Source organism: Fusarium proliferatum, assembly GCF_900067095.1.
Source record: "Fusarium proliferatum ET1 genome assembly, contig: FPRO_scaffold004, whole genome shotgun sequence".
Lineage (NCBI taxonomy): Eukaryota > Fungi > Ascomycota > Sordariomycetes > Hypocreales > Nectriaceae > Fusarium > Fusarium proliferatum.
The window spans coordinates 3071872-3085154 of record NW_022194793.1 but is presented as its reverse complement, the minus strand read 5'-3'; the positions used below and the strand labels follow the sequence as shown (position 1 = coordinate 3085154).

General features: G+C 48.9%; 4 protein-coding genes across 4 annotated transcripts; 1 reads left to right on the top strand and 3 right to left on the bottom strand.

Moving 5' to 3' along the window:
• Nucleotides 1-1529: 1529 nt before the first annotated feature.
• On the top strand, nucleotides 1530-2326 carry FPRO_05163 (uncharacterized protein; the record flags this gene model as incomplete). The annotated part of the gene is made up of 3 exons (XM_031230751.1): nucleotides 1530-1786; nucleotides 1843-1946; nucleotides 2007-2326. The coding sequence occupies 3 exons, from the start codon at nucleotides 1530-1532 to the stop codon at nucleotides 2324-2326; spliced, it is 681 nt and encodes a 226-aa protein (XP_031080856.1).
• Nucleotides 2327-2573: 247 nt separating this feature from the next.
• FPRO_05162 (uncharacterized protein) lies at nucleotides 2574-3451 on the bottom strand (the record flags this gene model as incomplete). The annotated part of the gene is made up of 2 exons (XM_031230749.1): nucleotides 2574-3182; nucleotides 3233-3451. The coding sequence occupies 2 exons, from the start codon at nucleotides 3449-3451 to the stop codon at nucleotides 2574-2576; spliced, it is 828 nt and encodes a 275-aa protein (XP_031080855.1).
• A 1799-nt stretch (nucleotides 3452-5250) lies between these two features.
• FPRO_05161 (putative beta-1,3 exoglucanase precursor) lies at nucleotides 5251-7689 on the bottom strand (the record flags this gene model as incomplete). Its single annotated transcript, XM_031230748.1, has 1 exon — nucleotides 5251-7689. One exon carries the CDS (start codon nucleotides 7687-7689, stop codon nucleotides 5251-5253), a length of 2439 nt encoding a protein of 812 aa, XP_031080854.1.
• A 3013-nt stretch (nucleotides 7690-10702) lies between these two features.
• On the bottom strand, nucleotides 10703-12928 carry FPRO_05160 (uncharacterized protein; the record flags this gene model as incomplete). The annotated part of the gene is made up of 2 exons (XM_031230747.1): nucleotides 10703-11693; nucleotides 11739-12928. The coding sequence occupies 2 exons, from the start codon at nucleotides 12926-12928 to the stop codon at nucleotides 10703-10705; spliced, it is 2181 nt and encodes a 726-aa protein (XP_031080853.1).
• Nucleotides 12929-13283: the final 355 nt, after the last annotated feature.

Here is a 13283-nt window from a genome sequence, read left to right as displayed (position 1 = left end):
GACTTATCCCGTAATGTGATGTGCAAGCTCGGTGCCTACAGTGATCTTCACAAGATGAATGGATACAGAATTTAGATACCAGCCATGAGATACCTTCTCATACTACAATTATATATTTCCCAGCAAGAAAAGTAGCAGGAGCATGATTCAAATTCATTGACGGCAGGTGGACTTAGATAGAGCATAGCGCTCCCGTCGCTTTTATTGTCTTATCATTCGGCACTTTGCAAGGTCGAGTCCTATTCTTCCACTACGCTCTTACCTTCTTCCTCTTTCTGCTTCCTTCTCTTTAAACAGGTCTTTCTTTTGATGCGTGTGGTATGCGTAGTTATAGTGAAATTCCCTGTGTATATGTTGCTGCTGTTAAGTGATGATCATTATGCGTTTTGAGGGCCCGACTTGCCCACATACATTTATATACTACAATTTCCAACACTACTGACAGCGAAGTAGCCAAAAATACATACTAAGGATCACGTATAACGCAGCGGGGAGCAGACGCCTCGTTGCCTTCGCTTTTTGGTGCTCGTCACATCGTATGTTCGAACCCTTGAACTCCTTTTTTAACACGACCATATTCATCTTTCTCCTTTCATACATCCCATACTAAGATGAGAGTTCACATTTGAAATAGAAACGTTGGTGTCATAGATTCTTTGCTTCTTCACGTATCTTCAGGCCATAAACTCCAGAGCCACAAGCAGTAGGTTTGGCCATATAACTTTAAGAGCAACCCGCATACCCTTATATACCAAAACAAATGACTTGTCCACCAGCGAAGTAGCTGCACACTCAAAACTTAAGAACACTACTAAGTCCCAACGTGGTCGAGTGGGGAGTCCGGAATCCCAGAACACTTCCTTCGCTTTTTTTTATCGTTGCAGGTTCGAGTCCATGCCCAAGAGAAATACTCCAGCAACAAATGTTGTTTCACCGAGTAATGAATGGAATTTCTGTGTCACTCAATGTGAAACTGCTTTCTTTTACCATAAGGAGTGAGTCTTTTGAAAGGATCAGTGGACTCTGGCAAGATCACAGGCAGACAGGGTATCACAATCACGCGGCAAGCAATTCCCAATCAAAGAATTATCGGCTAGATCCTGGCACGACTTTACCGCACCGTGCCATAGCCTCATTAAATGTTCCGAACATCACTTGCATTTTGACAAGGTCGACATACATGATGGCGGATGAGAGGCTAGGGAGGCTAGGTTTGTCTGGCCGCTTGGCTGAGTTCATGCGGCCCCAAGCGCTGACGGCCTGGCAGCAGGCCAACAGGAACAGGTGGAGGCAAATGGCAAGGCATCACGACATCGTTCCGCCTCAGAACCCGGTGTTGCTATTCAGAGAACTTCGTGCTAGATGTATAAATATGCTGGGAATTCCTCGAGCTGGTCTATCATGTCCAGGCTATCAGTTCCAGTTCTCAGCCCAAAACTTTAAAATACCAGGACATACTGCATTTCCCACCCATTTGGTCCTATTACTGTATAACATCACTTTCATCCCATATCTTTTTCACATCCAACATGGCTCGATACTTTGGCCAAGCCACTCCAACAGAACTTAGAGACCTTGAGCGTAATGCTGTAAGAGCCACCAACAAGCAGATGTCAAAGGCTGCTGCTATGCTTCAGGCAGCATTTGATGGCAAGACACGATATGCGTGGTTTGGCGGCTGGGCTCTCAAACTTCGAGGCTCAGAGCGCGAGACCCGCGACCTCGATCTTCTCGTATTAGCGACCGACGTTCGCCAAGTCAGGGCAATATTATCCCCATACAGCTGGTAGGTGTCGCCATTTCTGTCTATTCGCGTTAGGGTGGACTAACATAAGGCTCTAGGCCAATTCTCTCATATTATGAGATCATGGGTAGCATCCAGGAGAGGATGTTTGTGGACATTGGGGAAAACGGCCAGCTTGTTGGAGTGGATATTGTTCTTTCAGGTAAAAGAGAAGGGGGCATATTATGTGTGGCGTGACTAACTAACTAAACTCACCCATCAGGCCAACTCAACACCCCCGATCTAGGAGACGAAGACTCTCTTGAACTCATCACGCCTCACTTTGCAACACCTCAAGGCAATCAGGTTCCGGTAATCCCCCTGACTTGGCAGGTCGAAGGAAAGTTGGGAACTTGGATCTCAAGACAGAAGCAATCAGACTTTCAGGACCTTACGTTCCTTTTTCGAAAATACGGCAATGAAATCAGAACATGGAGCGAGCATCTGTCAGAGAACTGGCGTCGTGAATTCTACGATGTCTTCAAGCTTGATAATAGCAAGGAGGCATGCAAGAACATGAAAAAGGTTCTTCGACTGGACTAGATGTGGGGTGGCGAGGGGAGGAAAGAAAACTTCGGACCTCAAGTAATAGAAGAACTTAGGTAATTTAATATAAGTTTAGTGAGTTTAGGATAAGTTTAGGATACCTTTTATGAATTTATTTTTATATTTATATTAGGGTCTACTATTTTCTTGCTTCCTGGGGGTTAGGCTATAATGTATGAACCTTTTCATTATTTTTGGACTGCGCAGTCTTTGACACCACATCATCACTTCACCCTATGTGTTTCTAGTAATCATCCGAAAGAACAGTCCATGAGTCCGGGGTATCGATAATACGATATTGGGTAGTAAACACATGGCTCGGCTTGGTCCAATCCAATCTGTCCTTCTTCGTTCGTACGTATGATTGCCACATAGTTCGTCTGCTTTTTGGTTTGCACGCAAAAATCGACCAACCCGCAAACTGCTCGTCTTGGAATTCTGAACCTCTCTTGTTTGCCTCAATGGCCCAGTCAACATCGTTTGTACCGTCCAGTTCAAGATTCTCTTCTCCCCATTCCTCTGGCAGGTCTGTACCATCAATCACATCACAGAGTTTTAGTTCGTCGCCTGTGTCTAGACAGCTCTGTATAAAGACGTCCAGTTTGGGATACGGTAGTCCTCGAAGGCTACGGGTGAAGTTAGAGGGTTCGCATACAATATGGACATCCCTGTCGGGAACAATGACAAAGCAGAAATCGGTTTCATTATGATTGAAGCGGTGCCAAGTATGCAATAGAGATGAGCTTGGTGTGTCCCAGGGTTCCGCGAGGTGGTAAGTGGCAGAATGAGGTTCTGACTGTAACAATGCAACCGCTTTATCAACGAGATGCGTTGGGACGCAGATTTCCCAGTGCTATCGAGCATCAACAGAATCATCCATATTATAGAAACCTATAAACATACGTGACGCACTCTGGCAGCTCCATAAAATATGAGAGCACTGGTACCGACTATACAGCATGGGATATCGGCTGCTTCAAGGATTCGGGTCACAGTGAGAGCATCATCAGTGCCCCGGCCGTTATTAGAAGCCCGCTTTCCCTCATTCCATTCTGACAACTTGGGTGTGAAACAAAGTTGAGGTGGTGCAGGCCCTGTTGTCTTCTTCTTTGTCCACGACATTTTGCTCAAGCAAGCAATACAACGAGTATTGGAAGATGAGAGTGAGTTATCGGGGTAGTCAAATGGCACCAACCGCGGGAGATCTAGCCGAAAGAATACGGTACAGTAGGCGGTCAGATTAGGCAGAACTCTATATCACCAATCGTTCAGTATATACCGTGACTGTTCATATGAGAGCATTAAGTAAATAGTTGACATTCCGTTTGATCAACTAGTGTCTACGAGCCGATAGTATGCATGAAAGAGACAGCTACTCACAAGTCAAGTGCTGTCTGCCGGGGTCCTCGCAGATCTCGGCGAGGTGACTCAACGCCGGCTTCAGAACCCCACACCCGCTAACAACCCCTGCAGCACATCACCACTTCCACCCAACAACGACAGCGACAAACAACAGTCTGTTATATACCAAAGCAAACAAACAGATACCAGCGAAGTAGCGAGAAATACCAACCAATTGCTCAGTTGAACAGACCTTGCTTGACCATCTCCGGATGTAAAGCCTTCGCTTTTTGTCAGGCCAGAGTCCCTGTTCGAGGCGCAATGTGAACAAGGAATGCCCATACTGACCTTTTTTTTTTTTGTACTTTTCTGCACCTGAAAAACAATACCATTATACATGATGTAGTAAACATGTAGATACTGCATTGGTTTACTTGTGACAGCATCTCCGAAGTTAGGCAAGCTCCCTGTTGTCTTGCAAAAGCTCTGGGCTCCTCAGCCAACACCATCCATAGGTTATAGACCATACTAACAGGCAATACTACCAGCGAAGTAGCTACATCTTTAACTCAACCGAAATCCGGTTCGATCTCCAGATAAACATCTCCTTCGGGAGACTTCGCTTTTTGGTTATGAGTTCGAATATCAGCTACCCTTAAGCTCTCACTTTTGCAACCACGCCGTACCTTTCCCTCTCAATTTTACACTCTTCTCCATTTTAAGCAATATATACAGAAAATATATTAACAATTTATTTACTCCCTTAAACCCCAGTCATGTTCACTGTGCCTGGATCTGCTGGGCTCAGTCTGGCAGCCTTATCGTTCAGCCGTGAATCATCACCACCCCTGCACCCAGACCAGGCAGCATCAGCGCCACGGCGCCGCGCTAATCTCCCTCCAAGACTTTGGATCAGCCTTGATATTCCATTCTATTACTCTCTCGTTCAGCGAAGTAGCTAAAAATGAACTTTGGCGGAGTGGTGTACATCTTCCATTTACCACTCCGCCTCCCATCTCCTTCGGGACTCGGCTTCGCTTTTGCTGGTTCGATGGTTCGATTTCCATTAGCATCCTTTTGCCTTTTCAGATTCCTCCTTATGCAGAGGCAGTCGATATGCAACGTTGACTTGCGTTTAGTTTAGTTCTTTTTTAGTCTACTCTTGTTTCATGTCATTCTTTGTCCCTTGTCCTCTACTAAGTGCCTTGTGACCACAACGTCTCGCGGACAAACATCATCACATCTGGCTATGTCATAACATCACAGTATTGCATAGCACATCACATCAGACTCATCGCAATTTCACATCTGGAGACGACACTTCTTGTCTCAACTTGATTCATTCAGCTACCCTGTCTACTCAAAGGTGAGGTGCATATCAAAAGCGTTTTTCATCGCTTACTATCCGAAACTCCAGTTCCATCCTGGAACAAAAAAGACCCTATGGAAAAAAAAGAAGAAAGAAAAATCAGAGGCACGTTGAAAGCACATAATCAGCAATGAGCACGTGTCGCTCGGGTATTTCGCGTTGGTTAGGCGTAAGGAGGCACACCATAGGGTGGTGCATCGACTTCATCTTCCTAAGATGAGAAGAGCGCGATGGCAGCGCAGAAGTTGTTGCGGTTGTCCTTGTCTAGGACCGCCGACTTGCCATCAACATTGACCATGTTGACAGAGGCCTTGGTGCTGATGCCGTAAAGGTGCACCTGCGAGCTCTCAATGTCGATCATGTTGTCCTGGCAGTTGTTCTCACCAACACAGACCTGGTCGTAGTTGTCGAAGAAGCTGTAGAGGCCTCCTCCATAGATGAAGACATCCTTGGAGTTGACAGCGCGGAGACCCCAGGTACGGGCACAACGCTCAGAGGTACCGGTGCAGGTGGCCTTGAAGTCGGGATCGAAGTACTTCTTGTTGACAGTGAAAGGGACGGTCGCGTCAGGGTTGCCCTGCATGTAAGCAGTCTCGGTCTGGATGAGCGACATGTAGACATTAGAGGCATTCTCAAGGTGGTAGTTGTAGAGAACGCTGTGCTCGGAAGCGGTACCCCACAGCCAAGCGCCCTTGGTGCTCTCAATCAGAACTCCACGGCCGTTGTAGAGGTTGATCTGAGAGTGATCTCCAAGGTCGAGCTCGTGGTCGGCAACCCAGAACCAGGTGTTCTCGAGGTAGCAGCTAGACTGCTTGGTCATGTGGAAGAGCATGAAGGCGCCGAGGCACTCAGGATTGGGATCGGCCTTGACCTTGGGGTTCTTCTTGCATTTGTCGGACTGAAGCTGAGTACCGGCAGAGCCACCAACACGGAAGTGGACATCAAAGAGGCCAGCAGAGCCGGGAGTAGAACCAGCGACGTTGAACTCCATCAAGATGGCACCGGGCTGAGGTCCGAGAGTCTCAAACATGAGGTCCTGGATTTCGACGTTGCCCACATCACCAGCTTGACCGACTTGCCAGACGGGCTTGGGGTTGGCTTGATCCTTGAAGTTCTTGTTTCCGCCAGCCATGATGAGAGGCCAGACCTCGCCAACAATCTTGATGTTCTTGGGAACTTTGACAGTATCGGTAATGACATAAGCGCCGTGGTCGAAGTAGACGATCTGACCATCTTGGACACTGTTGAAGACAGCCTGAATGGCAGCAGTATCATCGGTTTTGCCATCACCCTTGGCACCCTTGGACTTGACGGAGATGAAGTTGGAAGCAGGGACACTGTTGTACTGAGGTTTGCTCTTGGTGACGACGTTACCCTTGGAATCGAGAAGAGCCTTTGGCTTGGTGACAGGAGTCTGAGTGGCCTGGATAGCTTTACCACTTCCGCCGCTGTAGGCACGACCTTGGACCCAGGATGCAATCTTGGCGTTGCCAGGGAGGATAGTAGCGCTAGATCCACCACCCTTGACGGCGACAGGGACAGCAGAGGACATGTCGACGTTGTCGATGATAAGGGTGCCATTGGTATCAGGCTGGGCGGGGTTGTAGTTGGTCAGGACACCGACTGCAGTGTTGGCAATCTTGCTGTCGGTAAGGAGAATAGAGCCGACGTTCTGAACGTTGCCGCCAGCAGTCATGTCAATGCCGACCTTGGCGCCAGAGATGTCGAGGCCGTTGAGAGTCCACAGCCAGTTCCAGTTCATGTAGACGGCAGTGTTGCAGTTGCGGAAAGTCATGTTTCGGCTGGTGAACTGTTGACTACCAAAGAAACCACCATATCGACCACCAATGAAAGTGAGGTCGGTCATGAAGCCGCCGGAGCCGTTGTCGATGAAGATACCTTGCTGTTTGTTGTCGTCGCTAGGGTCCTCAATCATCTGGAAGACGATGTTCTGAAGAGAGGTAGCTTGGGCGACTTGCCAGTGGATACCAGTACCGGAGCTCTTGGGCATACCGGTGAGATCAATCTTGAAGTTGCGGACCTGTCGGAAGAAGTTGTTCTGGTTGGTATGCCAGTTGGAGCCGTCCGAGTTGTAGGGATCGACGTCAATGACAGCCATGCCCTCAAAGTTGGCAGTTGGCTTGAGAACAGGAAGGTTGTTGACATCACCAATCATGTGAGTGTAGTAGTAGGGGAGAATAGGCTTGGAGACAACATAGGTACCAGCAGGGAAGTAGACGAGAGCGGGAGTGACAGTAGAAGAGTCACAACCCTTACCACAACGATTGCCGTCAGAGAAAGCGGCGTTGATGGCATCAGTATCGTCAGAGCTACCATCACCCTTGGCACCGTAGTCCTTCACGTTGCGGAAGATCTTGTAGTCGGCGGAGCCATAAGCAACGACACCTTGACGCTTGATGTCGGACATCCACCAAGAACCAGCAGCGGCGGCAGCCGAGTAAGCAGGAGCCTTGGGAGTGGCAGGCTCGGGCGATGGAGGTGCAGGATAGGCCGGTGCGGCAGTAGACACAGAGGCCGCGGGAGCAGCGCCATCAACCTCAACCTCAATAGCCTGAGGAGCAGCCGAAGCTGGGAGGGTGAAGAGGCGCATGGCCAAGAGGGAGGCCGTGACGATAGTCGAAAGCCCCATGATGACGATGAATAGCCAGCTAAATCGTTGTTTCTGGGGTGTAGCGGTATAGTATCGCTCTAGAGAGTGTGTTGATATTGCAGATGGCTACGAAGGATAAAGTCAGTATACCTGTATTTTTGTATGTTGTTTTGACAAAGTTGGAGGAAACCATACGCAAGTCAATTGGGGAAATCGGTGTGATGTGAGAGAAAGGAAGAGACCTCAATAAATATCAAGCTCGAGAAAGCTGTCGATGAGGTTTGGGGTTGGTTAGGGTTTTGTGTAGATCGAGGTGAACAAAGGAAGGGAACAATGATCTGCACAATGGTGAAGAAAGGATGAAAAAGAGAGGATGGACGAAGGAACAGACGAGAATAAATAAGGCAGAGAATAACAACAACAACAATGGCATTGGCGGAACGAAAGTGAGGTGCAGTGTGTGAATCGAATTGGCAGCCTGACACTGTCGACAGCCGTAAGAGTCCAAGTGAGGCAGGTGATGATATATCTCGGCAGCTTTCGACAGTGGCACCGAAAGGGTGTACAGCCGAGAAGGATCTATAAACGCTGAGACCACTAGGAATCAATTGTTTACATGATCATGAACCGGCCGGCAATGCTCGAAAGCAGCACTTGAGAAGCGGGTTCGCATGTGTTGTTGGTCCCTTGTTCCGCTTGCATATTGAGGCTTGTTCACTGATGAAACTTACCAGGTAGATAGGCCAAAGAAAATAAGACCAAAAATCTTTAAAGCCAAGAAACAAGTATATTCAAGAGAGAGACGGGCGCTGGCTTGTTGTTTAAAAACCAGGCAAAATAAAAAGAGAGGGTGGTGATCAAAGATGACGCTGTCCCAGACAAGCAGGAAAAATGAGTAAAAAAGAGAGGCAAGGAGAGACACACGCGATCGCGTGTTCACACGATAAAGACTGACTGTCGTGGTGGAGGGTGTGGTGTGGTAGCTTCGGACTGACTTGAAATGGAACGGAAGAAAGGGAAGAGTAGAGTAGACAGGGTAGATATACACACACGGTTGGGATGATTATATGTGACATGAACTATTGACTCGACTTACCTTATTGCTGCCCTGACCAGGAACAGGGATCTCATCGTGGTAACTGTCCTCGGACGCCATCCACCGTTTCTGCCTCTGAGGGCCTGCCGTTGGAGTGGAGTTGTCCATTGAATGTCTGCTCGCTCTTCCAAGGGGGGCTGAAGCTAGCTGCAAGACAAGATTAAAGTGATCATCATTGGCTATGGTAGCATCACGGACTGTTTCACACAAGGCCGACCAGGCCAGAACAAAACATGAAACGATAATGATTATGATACAAAGAGATCAAGGATGCGTTGGGCGAGTATAGGATGATGATGAATCGAGGCGATGATGCAGGAAAAGAGAATAGAACCTGGACCCGACGGGAAAGGGGAACAGAACAAGCTCGTCCAGTTACCGAAGAGAACACCCTTGATCTCTCGACAAAAAGGGAAAGTACCTCTACCAGGACATAATCGGTCTAGCGCCCTGTTTCACTGGACGACCCCGGACAAGCCAGCGGGTGGCTCACGCTACATCTCCCGGATCAAAAGAACCGGGGCATGATCTAAACAGCGGCAATTCTCCTTGCATAGAGACTAAAGAAGCCATCACAGGTCCAAACCACCAGATCATGCATCTCAGAACAATGATTCACTATGGCACCCAAAGAAAGTGCGTAGTCTCTCGCCCTCGCTCTCGCTGCAAAGATAACCCGTGGCTACCAGTAACGTGGTATCGACAACTCTTAGCTTCAGAAACTCAATACAATACGAAACTACATTCCTCTCCCACTGAAGCATTACGCCATGGTCCGTTTAATCACCAAGACATTCCCACTCTCTCTGCGCCACGGCATAGAATCCCCCTCGCCGTCTCAGCTATTACCAGGACTCTTCCAAACACGCGCGCGACTACCATACATTGAGCGCTTAATCATGCTGTGGCCGAGGTGGCTCCGGTACGTGAGGTGATGCTAATTAAAGGGATTTACAGTAGGGGTCCTCACTTATTCCTTGACTGGATCGCTGTAGTGGCGGTTATGAGGCCATTCAGAGCCAGAACCGAGCATGAAAGTCTCGAAAAGCAAGTTTTGGAGCTATCGATATTGAATTAATGCCATTGAGCTTCGCAAATATTGAATCGCGGTGGCTTTGAAGCCATCACAGCCAACAAATCCCCTTGCAGTCCCCTGTTTCAAAACACAGCTCCCCACATCCCGCCACACCATGAAGCGCATTCCAGCCCAATCCACCACCTCACAGTGCACATCAACCTGAGCACAGAGTCGCATTTAAGGTCAACGGTTGCCTGCATGTGGTACAACAATTACTCTAAATCTATACCACCTACCCGATATAGCACAGGATAGTCCGTCAAAGTCAGGTGAACTGCGAACATGCAGACATGAAATATATTAATTAGTTCAGGATGCGTGTTTATGCAAAGTCCCCCTCACATGATCTACGTCTATCTATCACACGCTATCTGTTTCACTCCGCATCCTTTTTCATCCCGCATTTCGATATTGATGCGCGTTCCCGTGGATCTCAGACTCCCTTGTTTCACGCATCGGCCATGAACCCTGTAACCATTTAAACAAATTAATTCACCGTCCGTCTTGAAACGAAGCACAGAATCAGAGACTCGGAAGACCCCAGGACTCGAAAGCAACAGTTAAGTAAATTCATTTATATAAACTCCAGACGCAGTCTATGTGATCCAGATCGCTCATCAACGCTATTGGCGAGTAATCCTCATGAGCGATAGATCCATCGCCGGATCTCAAATGAGCTCCGTGAGGTTGCACGCATGCACCATGTCCATGTCCATCCATGTCCTAGCATGTCCATCCAACATGCCCTAATGCTGCCTTACATCTTAAAATCAGTCTAGCAAACCCTTCCATGTCATAAAGTCGTAAAGCCAGTTCAATCGTGTTCGTCTGGCATATTAGTATCCCCCAATCATATTATTCCGTCGCATGCTCAGGGCTCAGATAAACCCTCCCTCGATCTGTAGAGGCCTGGCACTCTCGATGCTCTCAATACCATCAACATCAGCACCAAAATCCATTATCAAAATCTTGGGATCCTGTCCTGTGCTGACAATGCGACGGTAATCACTCTTCGCACTCAAAACCCAGCTTGCGTGCCACTTGGGAAAGTCCAGCAGCTGATGTCCAGTCTCCATATCCCACACCTTGATGTCAGTGTCGTAGCTTCCAGAGACCAGTCGGCCGCTCACACTATCTATGTGCAGACTGCGAACCAGATTCTCGTGGGCGCGCATCTCACGGAGACACTCGCCAGTGTTGGCATCCCAGATGCGGATAACCTTGTCGTTACCAGCAGATGCAATGTATCGGCCATCTTCGGAGAATTGGGAGCAAGCAAGCCCCTTGGTGTGCCCCGTGAACTCACGAATATTTTTGCCTGTTTCAATGTTCCACAACTTGACGCGGAAATCTCCAGAACAAGACACGATGGTGTTGCCCCGCATCTGTACTGCGTTAACAGGTCCGCTGTGTCCCCGGAGCTGCTTGATCAAGTCGCCGGTGTGGCGATCCCAGACACAGATGCTGAAGTCCTTGCTGCATGTGACGATATGCTTGTCGTCAAAGGCAAGATCGAGAACAGCTGCGGTGTGGTGTCGGAGTCGGCGAATAGGACGGTATCCTGCGCGTACGTCGTAAACGATGCAGGTAGAGTCGGAGGATCCAGTGACCAGGATCTCGTTGTCATACTGCAGGCACAGAATAGAGGCCATGTGATGTGTAGGGAATGATGTACTGCGAGGCATAGAGAAGTTTGACTTCTCGTTGTCGGAGGATCCTGAAGCGAAATGAGTAGGGTTGCCATCCTCGTCAATGAGCATGTCGGGTTCGGCGATGACCTCGGGTGGTCCAATGATGAGGGTGCATTCAAGGGTATGCATATCCCATACCCGAATCGTCTTGTCACGGGAGCCAGTAATGATTTTGTGCCTTTTCTGGTTAGTAGACCACTTGTAAAAGGACCGAATAACTTACTCGTCGAACTGAAGGCAGTAGATGCTGTCCTTGTGTCCATTCAGATAGACAGGTCTGGCCTTGCCAGTCTTCCAACGCTGGCTCAGCTCCTGCTTGACACGGTAAATATCCTTCCAGTCATTCGCTGGTGAAATAGCAGGAACTCCGAGACCACTTCCAGGCGCAACGGGCTCACTTGTAGCATAAGTGGCAGTAGTCTCGCGAAGACAAGACTCACGCCAGATGTGCTGGTTGCTAACAATCTTGTTCCAGTTCTTGCAAACCATGCTGGCCTTGTTGAGTGCTGGAGCGTCGAGGTTTGCGAGGACATGAATAGCGAGCTCTGCAGGAAGTCTAGAGATGAAGTCGATCGTGCTAATAGCAGCATTTTGCTCTATCTCAGTCTCGCTCTCGACTCCAGGAAGTGTCACAGTAATTCCGATTCCGCTCTCACGATCGTTGCTCTCGTCGTTGGTGCTAGGATTCAACCACATGTTGTACAAGCCCTGACGAGCCAGGTATTCATTCTGCATAGCAGCTGAGGCCTTAGCAGCAGCTCCAGAGTTGCTGGGAATGACGGGTGGCTCGCCACGGAAACCGGGAATCGGGAGATGTGACGAGTTCTCGTAGTTGTAGGCGTTCTGATCATGTTTCAGATCGAATCCATAGATCGATCGTGAGCGACGAACGGTTGCTTGTCGGAGACGGCTCCAAGTCGAGTGCGCATTGTTGTATGAAGTAGTAGGTCTGCCAGTCTCGGTTTGTTCGACATCTTCAGCAATCGAAGGTCGTCGATGAACCATTCGGTTAATCGAGAGTGAAGCGCGGCGAAACATGCCCTTGATCTGCTTGGCACCTGGAGTGTGGAAGTGGTGTTGATGCTGGGTCTCGTGATGGGCGCTGTTCAGATCGTGGAACTCGTCTTCGGTATCGTCGACAGCGAGATCGTTGAAATGCCGAGAAAGATGCTGCGAATGGGAATGGTCATGACCAAAAGCAAATGATTTAGGACGTCGCCATGGCATAGAAAGGCTCATGCTGCGGTTTCGAGGGGGGGCACCTGTGTGCATGGCGGCTGCTTCAGGGCGGAGAGTGGTGTTCGCAGTCTGGGCAGGCGTCGAGACGCCCAACGGCGAAGATTCGGAGGGAGCTTCCAACATGGCCTCTTGAGCAGGAGCCCAGTCGCTGATGGGGAAAATGCGCTTGGTCATAATCGAGGTGGTAGCAAAACTGTCGAACTAGAGAAAGGAACGTGTATCAAAGCGGGCTGTGCTGGAACTATCGGAGCTGGAAACGTAACTAATCGAACGACGATGAATATGAAGGAATGTCGAGTCGGCCAAATAGTCGAGCAGTGAGGAACAACAAGCTAAATGAATGCGCTCGTCGCAGGTTTTGACCTCTGTCGTTGTTGTTTACGATCGGGCGGTCGGTATGGGCTGGTCTGGTCTGGTCGCAGGGGCGGTCTCAGGCCTTCCTTTAAGTTTCGCGGAACCTTGATTTGGGCCCGTTTCTGGCGTTGGTTGTTCGGCGTTGGGTGGCAACGGTACACGAAGCAAACAACTC